We start from the raw sequence: 15,695 nt of genomic DNA on the forward strand, positions 1-15,695 counted from the left end.
TCAGCTCTGTCCTGTGCAATATATCCAAAGATGTGTAGGCTGTTTCGTAGCAAATAAACATGACAATGGGTTATATAATCACTTCATGGACAGCACAGTAGGAAGCCAGGAAGATAAATCAAAGAATACAGTAAACGCTGCAAGATAGCATAATGAGTCAATCATTTCCAGCCATACGATTTTGGAAAGCCCCGACATGCAGGGTATATTAAACAGCCGTAGTCAGCGTTAAACAAGAACTTCGTCAAACTACAATATTAAAAATTAATACTAAAGAGAGACTACAAAAAGAGTTGACCTAGTTTGGTTAAAGTCCTGAACCATGAGAAAACTGTGGATAATAAGTGAAAGCTCCTCTCATCTAAGGGAAGTGGGGCCATCAGCCTAAACGCAGTTAAAATCACGTGGGTGAGTGATTAGATGTTTAGCCTATGGGCTGCTTCTATCTGTTAACCAATAAGGCAGAGGAGGGGGGTGGTTTGGTTTTATATAGGTGAAAGTGCTCCAGCATTTCCCCCTCTCTGCTCCCGGATTCCTCCCGCCCACCCTGCAGTTATTAGGTTTTTGTATATTTGGTTTCTTTTAGGTGGGAGAGCAGTGCAGTCGGTAAGTTTGCATATGGTGCTTGGGTTATCTCGTCATAGGTCACTACTCCCCCTTTTGGATTGTGTTGTCATCACGTGTGTTGGGTCCAGTGAATGGGACTCTGGGCCAGTATGTTGAATATTTTACTGGTGGTTATAAGGGGGGTGTAGTCTTGCCGTTGGACAGATATTTCGCACCGGCCAATTGATAAGGTATGATACTGGGTTGGTGGTACAATGGTCTGACCTTTCCACCATTATTGGTTTTGTGTTTGCTGACTGCCCTGCTCTCGTCCGCCTTTCAGCCCCTTTAGTTTTAATATTAGTCATTTAATAAATAATATTTTATTCCAACGTTTATCTGGAGTCCGTGTCTTTATTGGTTTTACTTATGGTATTATGGTAAACACTAAGAACTTCCACACTGTGCATTTTATAAAACAATACACACGTCTGGATAAACCAGTTTCATCTCACTAAACAAAATATTGCTGGAGTTATGAAGCAATAGACAGACATCTGCTGGTACTTGACCCCACACTCACCCAAGGTGAAGAGGATATCGGCAGCAAAAGCAGTCTGAGGTCTAATATATATATAGATATCTGAGGAAGTTGATATCAAAATATCATTATTATAGGGAAGTGTTGGTTTGAAAGCGGAAACAGAAGTGTATCCTATAACTTTTTCCAATTGCTACCTTAAGCTGGACCACACATGGGCGGATCTGGTCCTCAAATCAAGGGGTGGGCGACAGAATTAATGTTCAATTTGGCCACACACACACACATAATCCGGATCATCTTTAGCTCCATTGTGACTCCACACACAGGGCAACAGCTTTTAAATCATCTTGTAATCAACATAATTAGTGATCGTTCATCTCCAGCCTACACACGCTACAATATTGTGCCAACGACACAATATCAGTTGCAATATTGCGCTGTGTGTGGGCATCTTTAGACATTCACATTATGATTAAGATGTGCAATAATCATTTTAATGAAGAGTACAGTTCTCCACCCTATCTTAATACTGAGTTAAATACTGAGTACCCCCCTATGTTGTTAAATTTTTAAAAGTTACCCCTTAGGTCTCGCACACATTGGGCACTAATTTTATGTTCTTACTTGCTTTACCACTTATAGCTGGAAGAAAAATATATATGTAAGCAAATGGAGATGTATACATATACCTTGTGTTAAGTATGTGTTTCACTTTGAATCAATTTCATCATTGCCTTCAGTATTCAGAAGCGTTCACAATCAGTAAAATATAATTGTGTCTGGAAGTGCCCACTAAGTATATAGTACATTATGCTGCAGGGAAGCTGAGAGAGTGCACTTCTAATGTACTATTACACACTATACAAAGTACTTGGTTTTGTCTGTGCTTTTAACAGCGGTGTCTGTACATATCTACTAAGAACCCGTTTTCGTAAGCAAATTCAGCTCGATAAGCGGAAATTTTTGTGAATGCGAGAATAGAGTACCCTTTAGTGTCTAAAGTTTCACTTATCAACACCAAGGTATCCCCCAGCTATTGTGGAACTACATGTTCCAGCACACACTGTCAGTTATAGGCTGGAAGGACACGCTGGTGATAGCTGAACCAAAGTGCCAGCATGCCCTTACAGTCAATGTCTGACAGTGAATGCTGGAACATGTAGTCCCGCAATAGCCGTAGGTCCATGCATATGGACTTGGTCCATAAGTCTCAGGTTATGTAACTTAAAATGAATACCTCACATATGTCTGGAATTGTTTTCCTATTGGCGGTGCCAATAAGTACTTTACCCGTTTGCTATAAGGAACTGTCTCCATGCGATAATGATTTTAACGTACTTGGCGAATTGTATTATTTAAAGGGAATTTGTTGTATAATTCTTTTCAAATAAAATATGTGTTAATTAAGCCAACTCTAGGACTATATTTCACCATTATTATATTAGTACTATTATAGATTTGTTAGTATTAATTTAATGCATACTAATTTTTATTTAAAATATAGTAAAGACTTCCGTTGCTCTATTTTTCATGGTTCTTAGGGACCCTTTGCCATTATACTAGGACCAGCGGTGGAACCACATAAGGTGCAGCCACTGAGAGGGAGAGAGAGAGACCCCCCCCCCCCCCAACATGGCCCAGGGAAGAAGGCCTCACATCAAGCTGTTTGAATGGAATCAGGGAATATTATATTGTTATATATATATATATATATATATATATATATATAAATAAAACAAGTTAACCGTGCATGATACTCATCCATTCTAGTCAAATCAAGCTACTTAAGGTGTTAAAAAGGGTCTTGTCATGCATTTGGGGCTAGGCCAGGCCTCCTCAGGGGAAGAGCGTTACTTCCCAACGTAAGCGCCCTTTTTTAACGTGGTTTTGTCCACATGTCACCACCTCATCATTCTTCTCCATCACCTCATCCCTCATCTTCATCTCCACATCCTTAATCTCCATCGTCTTACTGTTCTAAAACCTCTCGATACACAACGTCTCTGCTAAACACCTTATCGCTGTGCTCAATCAGTCTTCCTTGAAGGGCAGTATTCATAACCTGCACTTTCACATCACTGCTTCTCCGTACTCGTGGAAATGCGACATACAATTGTCCATGACCAAAGACAGGCTCTGGTAAATAAATACCCACACGGTCAAGATTTTGAGCCCTCAACTGGTAAATTTAGCCTTTACTACCCCTCCCACGGGGGGAAGGGGGGATGATGGAAGTTAACTGACTTCACTATTATAATTTTTTTGTCAAATAATGTCAGTATACCAAATTTCAGGTCAATTGGATGAGCCCTTTCTGAGAAAATAGTTTTTTCCACACACACACTAACACACGCCACTAGGTTTATATATATTAGATCATACAATTTTATGAAAAACAAATTGAAGCGTGATACAACCATATTTGTGGTTGATTCCCAATGTCCACGAATGTTTTCAGGAAGAGGCAAAATCCTGTTTTTATTCCATTGAGGGGGAGGGGGAGGGGGGGGGGGGGGAGAAGATAGAATTATATTGGCAGATGTACAAATATATCCTGTTTTCACATATAAAAGCATTATCACTAAACCAGTGAATTGAATGGGCCCATAAATGTTTACTAAATACTCCTTTATTATTTTAAATATTTACTACATATTCCTTATGCTGGTAAATGTCTATCAAGTATCCCTATATAGTGTGTTAGTAAATGGATAAAGTGGAACTCCACTGAGTAGGAAAGTTCCAAATTCCTTTCCTTCACTCCTAGCAATAGACCTGTGAGGGTCCCATGTCTGGGGACTGATTGGTTCAGCACCCGCAATGATGGCTCTAGAGGTCACTCCTTCCTGGAAGTCCAAGTAAATCACACACATTGGGTAAACCATGATGAAGCTGATTTGTCAGTCATACAATCGGCTTCACCAACGGCTCGTTATCCGAACTTCTGATTGGTTACTAGAAGTTGCTGCACATTTGCTTTCAGTGTATAACTTCAACTAAATTAATCCAATCTACTTTCTGATTGGTTGATAAGCCCCCTACCTCCAAACACACACACTTCATTAATTACAGTTTTGTTAAGATATAAAGCCGGCCACCCGTCCTCTGTCATACATGGCCTGTACCAGTTGTATTTTACCCATGCGCAGGAGAGCTCTTTGATTCACTTCCCTGGGACAGAGTATTCAGCTCATCTGCAGAGTTATAAATATGACAACAAAGCACTTACTGCCTACTATTGTATGCGGATAAGCCAGGAAAATGGTCCCCGGAACAATAAGTCATTAAATGCAGGTCTCTCTCATAATACGGTAATTGACAATATATATACAATGTATTATTCAGTTCACATGTTTGATCAGAAGAGAGGAAATCGCTGAGCTAGTAGAAATACTCGGTGAAACACATATCGTTAATGAGGTTTCACGACCCATAATGACCTGGTTTACATTCCATCCATAGAGGGCTCGATGTTTATTCTTAGCATATATTAGTTTATTTATCTTAAGGCTGCAGCACCACCTAGGAAAATAAATGGAATTAAAAGAAAAAACCTGCTCTCTCCCCCTAATCGGTTTCCCAATACATCTGGCATAGCCGGGTATAACCAGCAAATCAATAAAACCCCCCCCATGTGTAAAAGGCTGTGGCGGGGTGGAGGAGGCTATGAGCAGGAGGGCCCCCCTACCACCTGGTTTTCAGCCAAGGCTGTGAGAGAAACAGAGGAGCCCTGGGAAAAATGGATGCACCCAGCAGAACCCCAGGGATCCAACTATAGCAGACCTGGCAACCTGTGGCTCTCTAAGTGTTGTGAAACTACAATCCCCAGCATGCTCTGCCAGCAGATGGCTACCAAGGCATGCTGGGACTTGTAGTTTCACAGGCTAGCCAGGCCTGACCTAGAGGGAGGGTGCAGATCCGTAAAATATTTTCCTAGGTGGCAGTGCAGAGTTGAAGGACAGCAAACTCAAAAATTGAAAGCTTCATATCTGGAACATGAAAGTAAATTACATTGTTGAGTCTTACACTGACATTCTACTGCACCCCTATTAAAATAAAGTAGAGTTTAATAAACTATTTGTGACTGGATGAACTCACTTCACCACCTGGGGGGGGGGGATTGGGGGGTGGTGGAAGAATTAGAGTATCAGCTTGTATCTGTTGGTCACAGGATACAGCAGGTAATAGTCATAGGCCGAATCTTCAAGCAGTGATGGTTTATTGCTCAAGAGTCCTGACAAGGACTTTTAGACACCAGTTTCTGGTACTGGTGATCATCAACATCAGTTATTTATATAGCACTAATAAATCCGCAACGCTGTACAGAGAACTCATTCACATCAGTCCCTGCTCCATTGGAGCTTGCAGTCTAAATTCCCTAACATACACACACACACAGACAGAGAGACTAGGGTCTATTTAGAGAGCAGCCAATTAACCTACCAGTATGTTTTTGAAGTGTCGGAGGAAACTGGAGTACCCGGAGGAAACCCACGCAAACACAGGGAGAACATTCAAACTCCTCACAGATAAGGCCACGGTCGGAAATCAAACTCATGACCCCACTGCTGTGAGGCAGAAGTGCTAACCACTAGACCACTGTGCTGTCCATCCAGAAGTTCAGATGGAAAATAATACATTACACAGTCAAACAGTCCTCCTTTTATACACATGTTGTCTGGGGGTAGCACAGCCCTCTGATCCGACCATCTGATATCACATCAGATAATTTAACATCAGGATGTGGTATTTCTCTAGACGTGGAGTTAACGCAATTTTAACAAAATGGACATCAATTTGCTAAATGAATTGCTGGTTGCATTATCTATGTAGTTCGCCTATCTTGCATTTAACTTTCACCTCAACCTTGACTTCTTCAGATTTACTGTCTGTTTCTCTAACAAGACATGACAACAGGTAACAATCTCCTGCTGGGCCTTCAGTCTAAAGCAGGTTTTTGTCACTTCTGAGAAGAAAAGATTTACTTAGCCTTTCCTGTTATCAGTAAAACAAACTTCCTCTAACCTGGCATAATACATTGGAAATTAATACATTTCCTATACCGAAACACACACACAACATAAACAAATTATCAGTACATTTGCAATTATATACAGAGGTGCACTGCACCCTTAATTAGAATACATATCTACAATAAGCTATTCCTATGTGATTCAGCCATACTATTATCTCACCGTTGACAGACAATTCAACCCACATGCATAGGACAAAAAGTTAAAATGCAAGTCACTGATCCACAAATCTGTCAAGTGTACAAAGCACTTCTTTTGCTATGGAGACGTGCTATTCAATCACACAAGCAGAGACTGCACTCTGTAAAACAGAAGCACTACTCTCCCTGGCTGATTACTCTGGAGGATTGAGCAAACAGCAGACAGATTAATTTAAGTGTAAACACGTTGGTAAAATGAGGTATGTTATACACAGGTTCTTAAATCTGGTCATGTCAAATAGCAGATTTATGGACTTTAAATACTGCGCCATGTTATATATAGCAAAGTCGTATTTACTAACATTTCTACCCTTTGTCTTCCAGCACTCAAAAATAATCTGGGTTATAGTCAGATCATCCAAATGTCCAGTAGTCAGTTAACTTGTTCTGTACAGTCTACTGTAGTCCTACTCTATAAATGTACTTTAGAAATGTAAACAGCGGTCGAAGTTGAAATATAGGAAGTCTTCAGGGGCAAATGCAGGATTTGCAGAGGGGGTTTCCACAACACGGCACCAGTGGGCGTGACCTGCATGCATGGGAGCGTGGTTATAATATTAGACAGTGCTTGGCTGCTCTCCAACTCTTCCTATCCCTATAATATACATGGGCAATGCTGCATGCACTATTAGGTGCACACAGCTCTCCCTTATCAAGCAGAGCTGTGTGAAGCGGGGGCAAGATCCAGCCACCTCAATTATACAGTGTCCCAGGCTTGGGTGGGGGTTTCCAGGCACTAGGAACCCCCCCCCCCCCTGTCCCCCTCGGTTTGCCTATGGTCTTGGTATGGAAAATGTCTGTAAATTGAATTTCATGGTTTTACAATTAAAGCAGTATTAGGCTGGGTACACACTACAGAAAATTTCTCCAGATGCGATATAGTTAACGATTTTACCAACAACATAAAAAAAAACAACTCCTGATCAGCATGCCGATTCATGTTTACACACTAAACATGTTTTACAAGATTTACCTTCAGATCTGTGCTTTTCATCTGTCATAACCATTGACTGAATAGATTGTGACTTTGCACACCCCATAAAGATCTATGGACACTGCAGGTCATGAGTGCAGACACACTGCAGGATTGGAACGGCATCACTTCCATCATTAAAAGATCAAATCAACTGATACGATGTGTTTTGGAACGTTGTGGTATGGTATCACTGTGTGTAAATAGCACATATACAGTATAGAGCTCCCACAATCTAAAGATTATATTATATCTACTTATTGTTTCTGTAAAGGCAGTAATGGTAATAGTATCAGCTTTATTGTTGTAAATAAACAATAAATATATGTAGCACAGAAGCACTCCATAGAAGGGTGTTGTCTAAACAGTAAGTCTGGACTTCACCTTTAATGCATATGTAGAATTTATAGAGAGGTGATATTAAGTGAATTGTGTTTCCACAAAAGGACTGGATACGTAACTACAATGATTTTACGTTATGTCATTTAAGGTCATTTTAAAGGGTGGTTACACTAAGTGAGCAGTTTTATTCCTTGATTTTATAATTAAAAGGAAAACTATAGCTGAATTTCAAATTACTCTTACAACTCTTTGCTGTATGGCAAAGGTGCATGTTATATTGAGAATAGGGTTGTCCTAAATTGGAGCAGCCCTTTAAGGGAAGAAGATGTGGTAGCTTGTGTCAGATCTCTGATTAGGTTCTGTGAGTAGCACAGAATACTTGCAGTAAATTCATCCTCTGTGCCCAGCTCTGCTCTAACCACATGTTGGTTACCTGAGGTGGCGGAACTGCCATGGGTGCAGGTAGTGCACCCTCTACAGGGCCAGGAGGTGAGCTGGTCCTGGCAATGCCAGGTTCCCATACCCCCAGGGTCCATCAGCACTCCCGAACACCCCTTATTTGCTCCCATAGGGGTGTGAGGAGAAATGCGCACTGTGGAGGTACCAGAAAAAGTGCGCTGCCACGATGCTTGGAGGAATTGAATATGGTCCTAGAAGTTAAAGCCTTAACATAGGTTTGAGAACAAAAGCAAATGCAATTTTATGCAAGGAAAGTATATTTTCTTGCTATAACTAATTGAAGAAGAGAGTAAATTAAAGTCTTGCCTTGCCTTGAGTTTGTTAGAGTAAATGTTTACTCAAAATGCATCGATAACTTTCTTAATGAACGCTACCATATATCTGTGAAAACCCCACATATATCCCAAGTCTTTGACTTGGATCAACAGCCCGTGACTTTTAACTCTTACCTATTAACTACAAAAGTTATAAAACAAACAGATTACCAGAGCAGTAACTCATAATTATAGAAACCTGCCTCTGAAAGTGCACAATGCACCCACACATATACATTAGTTTTCAAGAGAAGCTTTTCAAACAGACCAATAATTTAAGAAAACCGTTGAAGAAATAGGGTGGGCCGGAGGTTACTGCTATAACATGATGCATTAGCGATGACCCCACCCCCCTCCCCCCCCCAACCCCGCTGCGTACCTTAGCAGGTGGGAGGTGTTGGCAGCATCCTCTCTTCCTGGAACTGGAAGGGTGTGGCTGTGACATCATAGCTAAGCGCCACATTCCCAGTGTAACACTGACATGGAGGAGCAGCAGCCCGCAGCTCCACTTCTGCTGTTTGGTGTGTATGCCCTACTTGTGTGCTAGGGGAATTGGCAGGTTAGTAAATGTAGATGGGAGGTGGTAGTGGAGCTTTAAGTGAAGTCATAAAATGCTCAGTGTTCATACCTTTTATCATTGCACCAATACCTTTTGTGCTATGCTTAATAACCATACTTAACTAAACTAACCACACGGACACAAGATATAGAATTTGTCAAAAAGGTTGCAGTTTATTTAATATAACATATTTCTTGAACTCTGATGGTGACGAGAGCAAAGCAGTCAGCTAACAACCAATCTTGAAACCAATACAGCGTATGGTAAATCTCAAATACCACTGTACCAAGACTTTACGAAACCCAAGTCTTTACCATTGGCCGGTACTTAACTTGGCGTCATCGTGACTGCCCCCCTCTGGACTCATATTGAAGCGCCTGCCCAAAGGCACGCCAAGGGACCCTCCACCAGAAAGGACCAAGAGTCAGGTTACTGCGAAAGGGGCAGTGACAAAGTGTCTTTATGACACAGCAGATGTTTCCTATCCGAAGATCCAGGAACCAAGAGGGCAGCCCACCGTGTCAGCATAATGTATAGCATCAACGTTAACCACTCTCCACCACTGTGATTGGCTGGCTGTAAATAAAACCTAACCCTTAACGGTAAGTGCTGAGAATAGTATAAACACGATAATTTAATTGCCCTCGGCTTATGGCTTCACTTAAACTTATGGCAGCTGCCAGTCAGAAATAAAACCTGCGAAGTAGAATTGATGAAAGCCCCATAAAATACGCAGGAGTGGGTGGACAGTATGGCAGAGGCGCCAGACAAAGGAAGATATGGGTGGGGTCTACCAGCATGCTGAAACAACCGTCAGCACCGGATGTGCAGAGCATAGGGCAGCTGGTGTTTAATAACAATAAATGACAAGATTATTTGTCTCGCAGTGGTTTGCGTGTTAGTATATTGGTGGCCACCCCCTTTAAAATTAGGTCACAAAGAAAATGCTATTTTAGAATTGTCTGGAAAATATATTTAAAAAAGCCAAGGACATCATGACAATTGTTTTGCTTTCTACAAAAAATTGCTTTTACAGTGCGCATGTGACTTACTCGCAACATATTTGTCCACTCTCCGGGAGACTGTTGTATTTTGTAGGAGTTCTCTCAGACTCCCGGAAGAAGCGGCTACCCTCCAGGATCCCGCCCGATGTTCCTGCAAAATGGTCTGCAAATCGCGTCCTTATGACCCCTGCCCAATGCTGCGCAATGACTCAGGTCACGTCATTGCACAGCAGGCTCGTTATGACCAGAGTCACATCGCCGATGCCACCCTTCGCACTTGACCATTCCACCTTTTCCTCTGAACCAATACTCAATATAATGTAGCCTGCCAATACACTAAGTACTAGTGGCATCACTTAGAGATGTGCCTCACACCTCAATATTGTTACACGTTCCCAGTGAATGGCTGCCTTTATTGTGTGCATATGGCAGGCACATTTTAATGTACATTACTACATAGCACGTAAATGTAGGTCAACCTTTGGAGTTTAGAACGACACTCATCTGCTTCCATAAATATGCCATATAATGTATCTGTGTGAGTAGATCATTTCCTCTTCAGTGGATGTAAACTTTGATAGTTATACTGCAGCACTGTCCTATATACACTCCTGAAGAGACATATGTATTGTGTATGTGAGATATCGGCTAGGTTTCCTTCTATCACCATGCTCCACGTTGCGTCATCTGAGTTCCTGTAAGTGTCTTCTCATCATAATATTTTTAACACAATAACAAACTCTTTAAAGCCTAGTATGAAACATATTCAGCCCAGAAATAACATTCTAACTCATTCACTGCAACTCAGAGTCAACACGAGCTGCAAAAAGACTCACAAATATAATGCAGGGCCACAATAATCACCTGTGAAATCAAATATTCCTTACCTACATAATCATCATCATCATTATTTATTTATATAGCGCCACCAATTCCGCAGTGCTGTACAGAGAACTCACTCACATCAGTCCCTGCCCCATTGGGGCTCACAGTCTAAATTCCCTGACATACACACACAGAGACAGACAGACTAGGGTCAATTTTGTTAGCAGCCAATTAACCTACCAGTATGTTTTTGGAGTGTGGGAGGAAACCGGAGCACCCGGAGGAAACCCACGCAAACACGGGGAGAGCATACAAAGTCCTCACAGATAAGGCCATGGTCGGGAATTGAACTCATGACCCCAGTGCTGTGAGGCAGAAGTGCTAACCACTTACCTACCTATATTACCTGTTCATGGAATGACTTCTGCTGCTTAAAGTCTGTTGTATATTAGATTTCTACTACAACCCTAGCTGCCGCTTTCCCATTGCCACTAGATAATCACACAAATGCTTCCTTAATATATTTGGGGGTATATTTACTAAACTGCTGGTTTGAAAAAGTGGAGGTGTTGCCTATAGCAACCAATCAGATTCCAGCTGTCATTTTGCAGAATGTACTAAATTAATGATAACTAGAATCTGATTGGTTGCTATAGGCAACATCTCCACTTTTCCAAAAACACACAGATTAGTAAATATACCCCTAGGACTTTAAAAAAATAGTACAAATGGATCTTTGATATAACATCAATTGCTTCTCTTCCTGACTATAGTAGACAGCCAATATCAGACGTCTGATTGGTTGCTTTTGATCAAATTACTTTATTACATTTTGCACCATGCTATTGAATAGGTCCAACTGTGTCCCCCATATATAGTTATCGTATCAGGTCATTCACCTGATCCCTAGACAATCACATCTATGTAGTTTGGTCAGCCTATGGCTGTGTACGCAATACAGGGTCTTCAGCCGATTATCGGGCCAACCACCCAATAAGCGACTGTTCGGCCCGATATTGCATTAGTGCGATGAGCGATTATCGTTACAAAGCACATCGGATCGTTCCATTGGGTTTTTAAAGTGAATTAAAAATCTCGTTCAACGATGGAACAATGTCGTTCCAATTCTGCAGTGTGTATGCACTCGCGATCAGGATCTCCATAGAATTTACAGAGTCATGATCTTTTTAGCCGATGGTTATGACAGATGAAGAGCACAGATCTGAAGGTAAATCTTGTAAAACGTGTATAGTGTGTACACATGAAGCGGAATGTTGATCTGAACTTTTTTTTTTTTTAAATCAGTCGTTGGTAAAATCGTTATAGCTAACACATCGGGAGAGTTTTCTGTAGTGTGTACCCATCCTATGACCGCACACATCTGAGGTTAACAGCAGACCACATTTCAGTCCTGCTTAACCAAAATCCCAGCTATACACCAAAACCATACGCTCAGCAACATCTGGCCAATTTGGCTGAAGAAGGGCCATAGCAGTCATGTGTCAATCGAATTTAGAGTCATGCCCAATAATTATATGATTAGCTTGATCAGATCATTTTCAGGCATTGTGCTTGTTTTAGAGTCACTGAAACAGTAGGCGATATGTGAAAAGTTTGCTGATATCAACTTATATGTAAACAGGATTACTGTTCCAGTATAGCTTATTATGTAAACATCTAACGTATTTCCCCATTGCAACATATAAATAATATAATACATAGCTTTTATTATACGGCGCAGCCAAATGTCTGTAAATTTTACTAACAAGTTATAGATAAAAAAAAATCAAAATAAACGCCCCAAAAAAATTACATTTCCCCATAATGCCAGTTCTTGGACAATTTTATAGTAAGCATGATTTGTAATAGAAGGATTAATAATATTGGATTATAGCAGAGGTAACTTGTACTGGAGACAAATAAAGCCTCAACATTGATTAAAAATGCAATGAACTTCGTAAGTCACTTTATTAAACAGAGAATAATCCTGATAGATCTTATTGATTAAAGTGCTGTATCCTTTTACATAACCCCTACAAATAAATTTATAAAATCAGGTAAAAAAAAAACACAAAGTCAACACAAGATCCATCCATGTCCTGCATAGAAGTATTATTAACTGTAATAAGGCCGTGTAAGCAATCCTTCCGATGAATCAGCAAGATGATTACAGATAGCAATTTAAAGTATTAAGCCTTTTACTTTGTTGTTATTTAAGTAGTGTTAACTGCATTTCCTTTTACGTCCTTCCCAGTGTGGTCGGCCATAGTGAAGTTGCTAAAGTCCTATTAAAAGTGGAAGATATTTAAAGATCTTAAAACTTCCACAGCCACAAGATATATCGCACTTTGTTAAGTAAGAGCAGGTGACAAAAACAGATCCTGTCGTCAAACTAAGTTTTATTTAACACTGCTGTTCAGTAAATACAGGAGGGGCAGATTCAATTAGGCCACTTTAATCTAGGATTAACGTGGCGTTGGTGTTAGTAGTATTACCTTTAGGGGCGTATTCAATTGTGAGCGTTAACGCTGAAAAACGAGCGCTCGAAAAATATTACCATTTATACGGCAATATTGCGCGCGAAAAGCGTTAATACGGTAGTTTACTCGCGAAATTTCAGCTCGCAGCTCCGAAATTCCGCGAGTAATTACCGTATTAACGCTAAGATTTTTCAAGCGCTCGTTTGTTAGCGTTAACAATTGAATACGCCCCTAAATATGGTAATTTTAACCTCAGATTTTTACTCACGGCCCTGAGAAGTGCAAGCAAAAATTAGCATTAAAATTACCGTACTAACGGTAATAGTGCGCAGGCCGCGTTATTCCTAGAATAATGCGGCCCAATTGAATTGGCCCCAGAGAGTGAGAGGTGAAACAGTTGGCGCAGCGCGAAATCCCTACGCGATGCCCCTGTGCAGACTCCTGCAATTCTGTCACGTACACCTGCCGGTGTCTGGAGAGGTAGGACCATAGAGGGGATAGAGTTCTAACATAGGCTGCGTATAGCAGAGGCATGTGTTACACAAATTTGGCTCATGCAGACCTGCAGAAACATGCATATATGTCTGATAGGAGGCATATCTTTTGCACCTGCTACAGGTGCAGGTGCTAATACAGGCTGATGGACTGCCATAAACCAGGCGCCTAGGCGGCCACATCTCGAGTTGTGTCCGGCTCTGCATAAAGGTGGAAATACGCTATTTATACCTGTGATTTACGCAAATTTGCCAACAACTCTGCCTCAGTCGCTTTATGTATAATTCTGCAATAGGATTGCCAGCGAAAATATTCACAGCTTAATAAAAAAAAAATAATAACCAAACAAAAGTTTTGTTAGAAAGTTGTTTAGCATTGAGTAGTTGACTTGTCATTAAACAGGACCAGTGGATATTTGTGTAATGCTAAGAAAGTCAAGTGGAGATAGAGATTTTTTTTCCCTGACAAACATCTGCAAAGGAAGCAAGAAAAATGATACAATCTAACACAGCACTGAATAGACAAACTGCAATAGGTTTATAATCGTCAACCTCTTGCTTGCGAGAAAGAAACACTATATTCCTCTAGGGACCCCACAGAGCACTTTGGTGACTTACCCAGCCTTCAAAGGAGTCTGAGGGTCCGCAGTTTCTGAAGAGTTCTTGAAAGCTGAGGCAGCAGTTAGCCACAAAGTCATCATACCCTATTGGGGTGCCATGGAAGACAGCTAACTCCATTTTGCTCCCCTCAGTTATAGTAACACAGAATTCCTCGTTATAGGTGGGCTTGTTAGTCCTGTGTTTGACAGTGGTCTTCCCGATGGTGCATTCATCCACATTGATGGTGATGTAGGGATCCAGCAAGGATGAGCCTTTCTTAAACACCGAGTGCCTAAGGGACCACCGGGTGGGCTGCAGACCCACCGCCTCACCGATCTTAAGCTTTAAATTGCCACTAAACCTCATGGTGCCAGCCATAGACCTGGTGAAGAGCTCAGGTGGCGATCAGCACACCTCCTTGCTAGGGATGAAAGTCGTTGTCACACTGCACCTGCTGCCAGTCTTTCTCTGTCCATGCCAGGACCCCAAGAGAGCACTGACCCGCATGCGGGGGGCAACCCAGACTGCATGCAGTGTTTGCAGCGAGTGGCACCTACACTGGCTCTCAAAGTTTCCCCGCACCTCTCCTAGGGCTGGCACTGAGGTTAAGAGTAGGTGCAGTTGTCTTCCGTCCCGTGGTAATCAGTGCAGACACCCAGCCTGTGCACAGGGATCCGGTGCAGCGATCAGCTCTGAGCAGACTGAGTCCTGCTGCTGCAGCTGGTGGTGGTGTGAGCAGCAGAACCAGGAAGCCTTTTACTGAATATGAGGGTACAACAGTGCCCCTAGCGGCCTGCCATGTGCTTTGCAGGTAGTGCATATTTCAGCTTGTGCTACCTATTTCATTAAAAAGTTGTTAAACAAGCAAAGTTTTACACAACATGTATAACTCCGCAGAATACATACAAATACAGGCTGCTTGATCCACCACAGGAGACGAGATAAAGTAAACAATTACATTTTCAAATAAATATTTTTATTGTCAAAAAACATAACATTTCACGTTACTGATAAAGCTGCTAGAGGCAAGAGATCAGGGCCATCTTAACAACATTATGGGGCCCCGGGCAAAGCAGTGCACTTGGGCCCCTACATACACAACCACACACAGGAATAAAAATTTAAATTATCAATAAAATTAAGTTTAAAATTACTGGTACCTGCTACAAAAATCAGTGTTTAAACATTAAAAAACATGCTGTATAGCTGTGCCTTGATACATGGGTGAAACAATTTTTTTTTTCTATTGGGCCCTGCCTATGGGGCCCCTATGCTTGTGGGGCCCCTGGGCAACTGCCCAGCGTGCCCAGGGGGAAAGATGG

General features: G+C 41.5%; 1 protein-coding gene across 1 annotated transcript in view; it reads right to left on the reverse strand.

Annotated features, from left to right (window-relative positions):
- Window positions 1-15,103, reverse strand: part of PRKCH (protein kinase C eta) — a 143,835-nt gene extending 128,732 nt beyond the window's left edge. The window contains exon 1 of the mRNA XM_075192725.1: window positions 14,392-15,103. Within this exon, the coding sequence (XP_075048826.1) occupies window positions 14,392-14,751 (360 nt within the window). The 5' untranslated portion in view covers window positions 14,752-15,103. The remainder of the gene's footprint in view (window positions 1-14,391) is intronic.
- Window positions 15,104-15,695: the final 592 nt, after the last annotated feature.

The sequence above is a fragment of the Mixophyes fleayi genome, chromosome 12 (assembly GCF_038048845.1).
Source record: "Mixophyes fleayi isolate aMixFle1 chromosome 12, aMixFle1.hap1, whole genome shotgun sequence".
Classification (NCBI taxonomy): Eukaryota; Metazoa; Chordata; class Amphibia; order Anura; family Limnodynastidae; genus Mixophyes; species Mixophyes fleayi.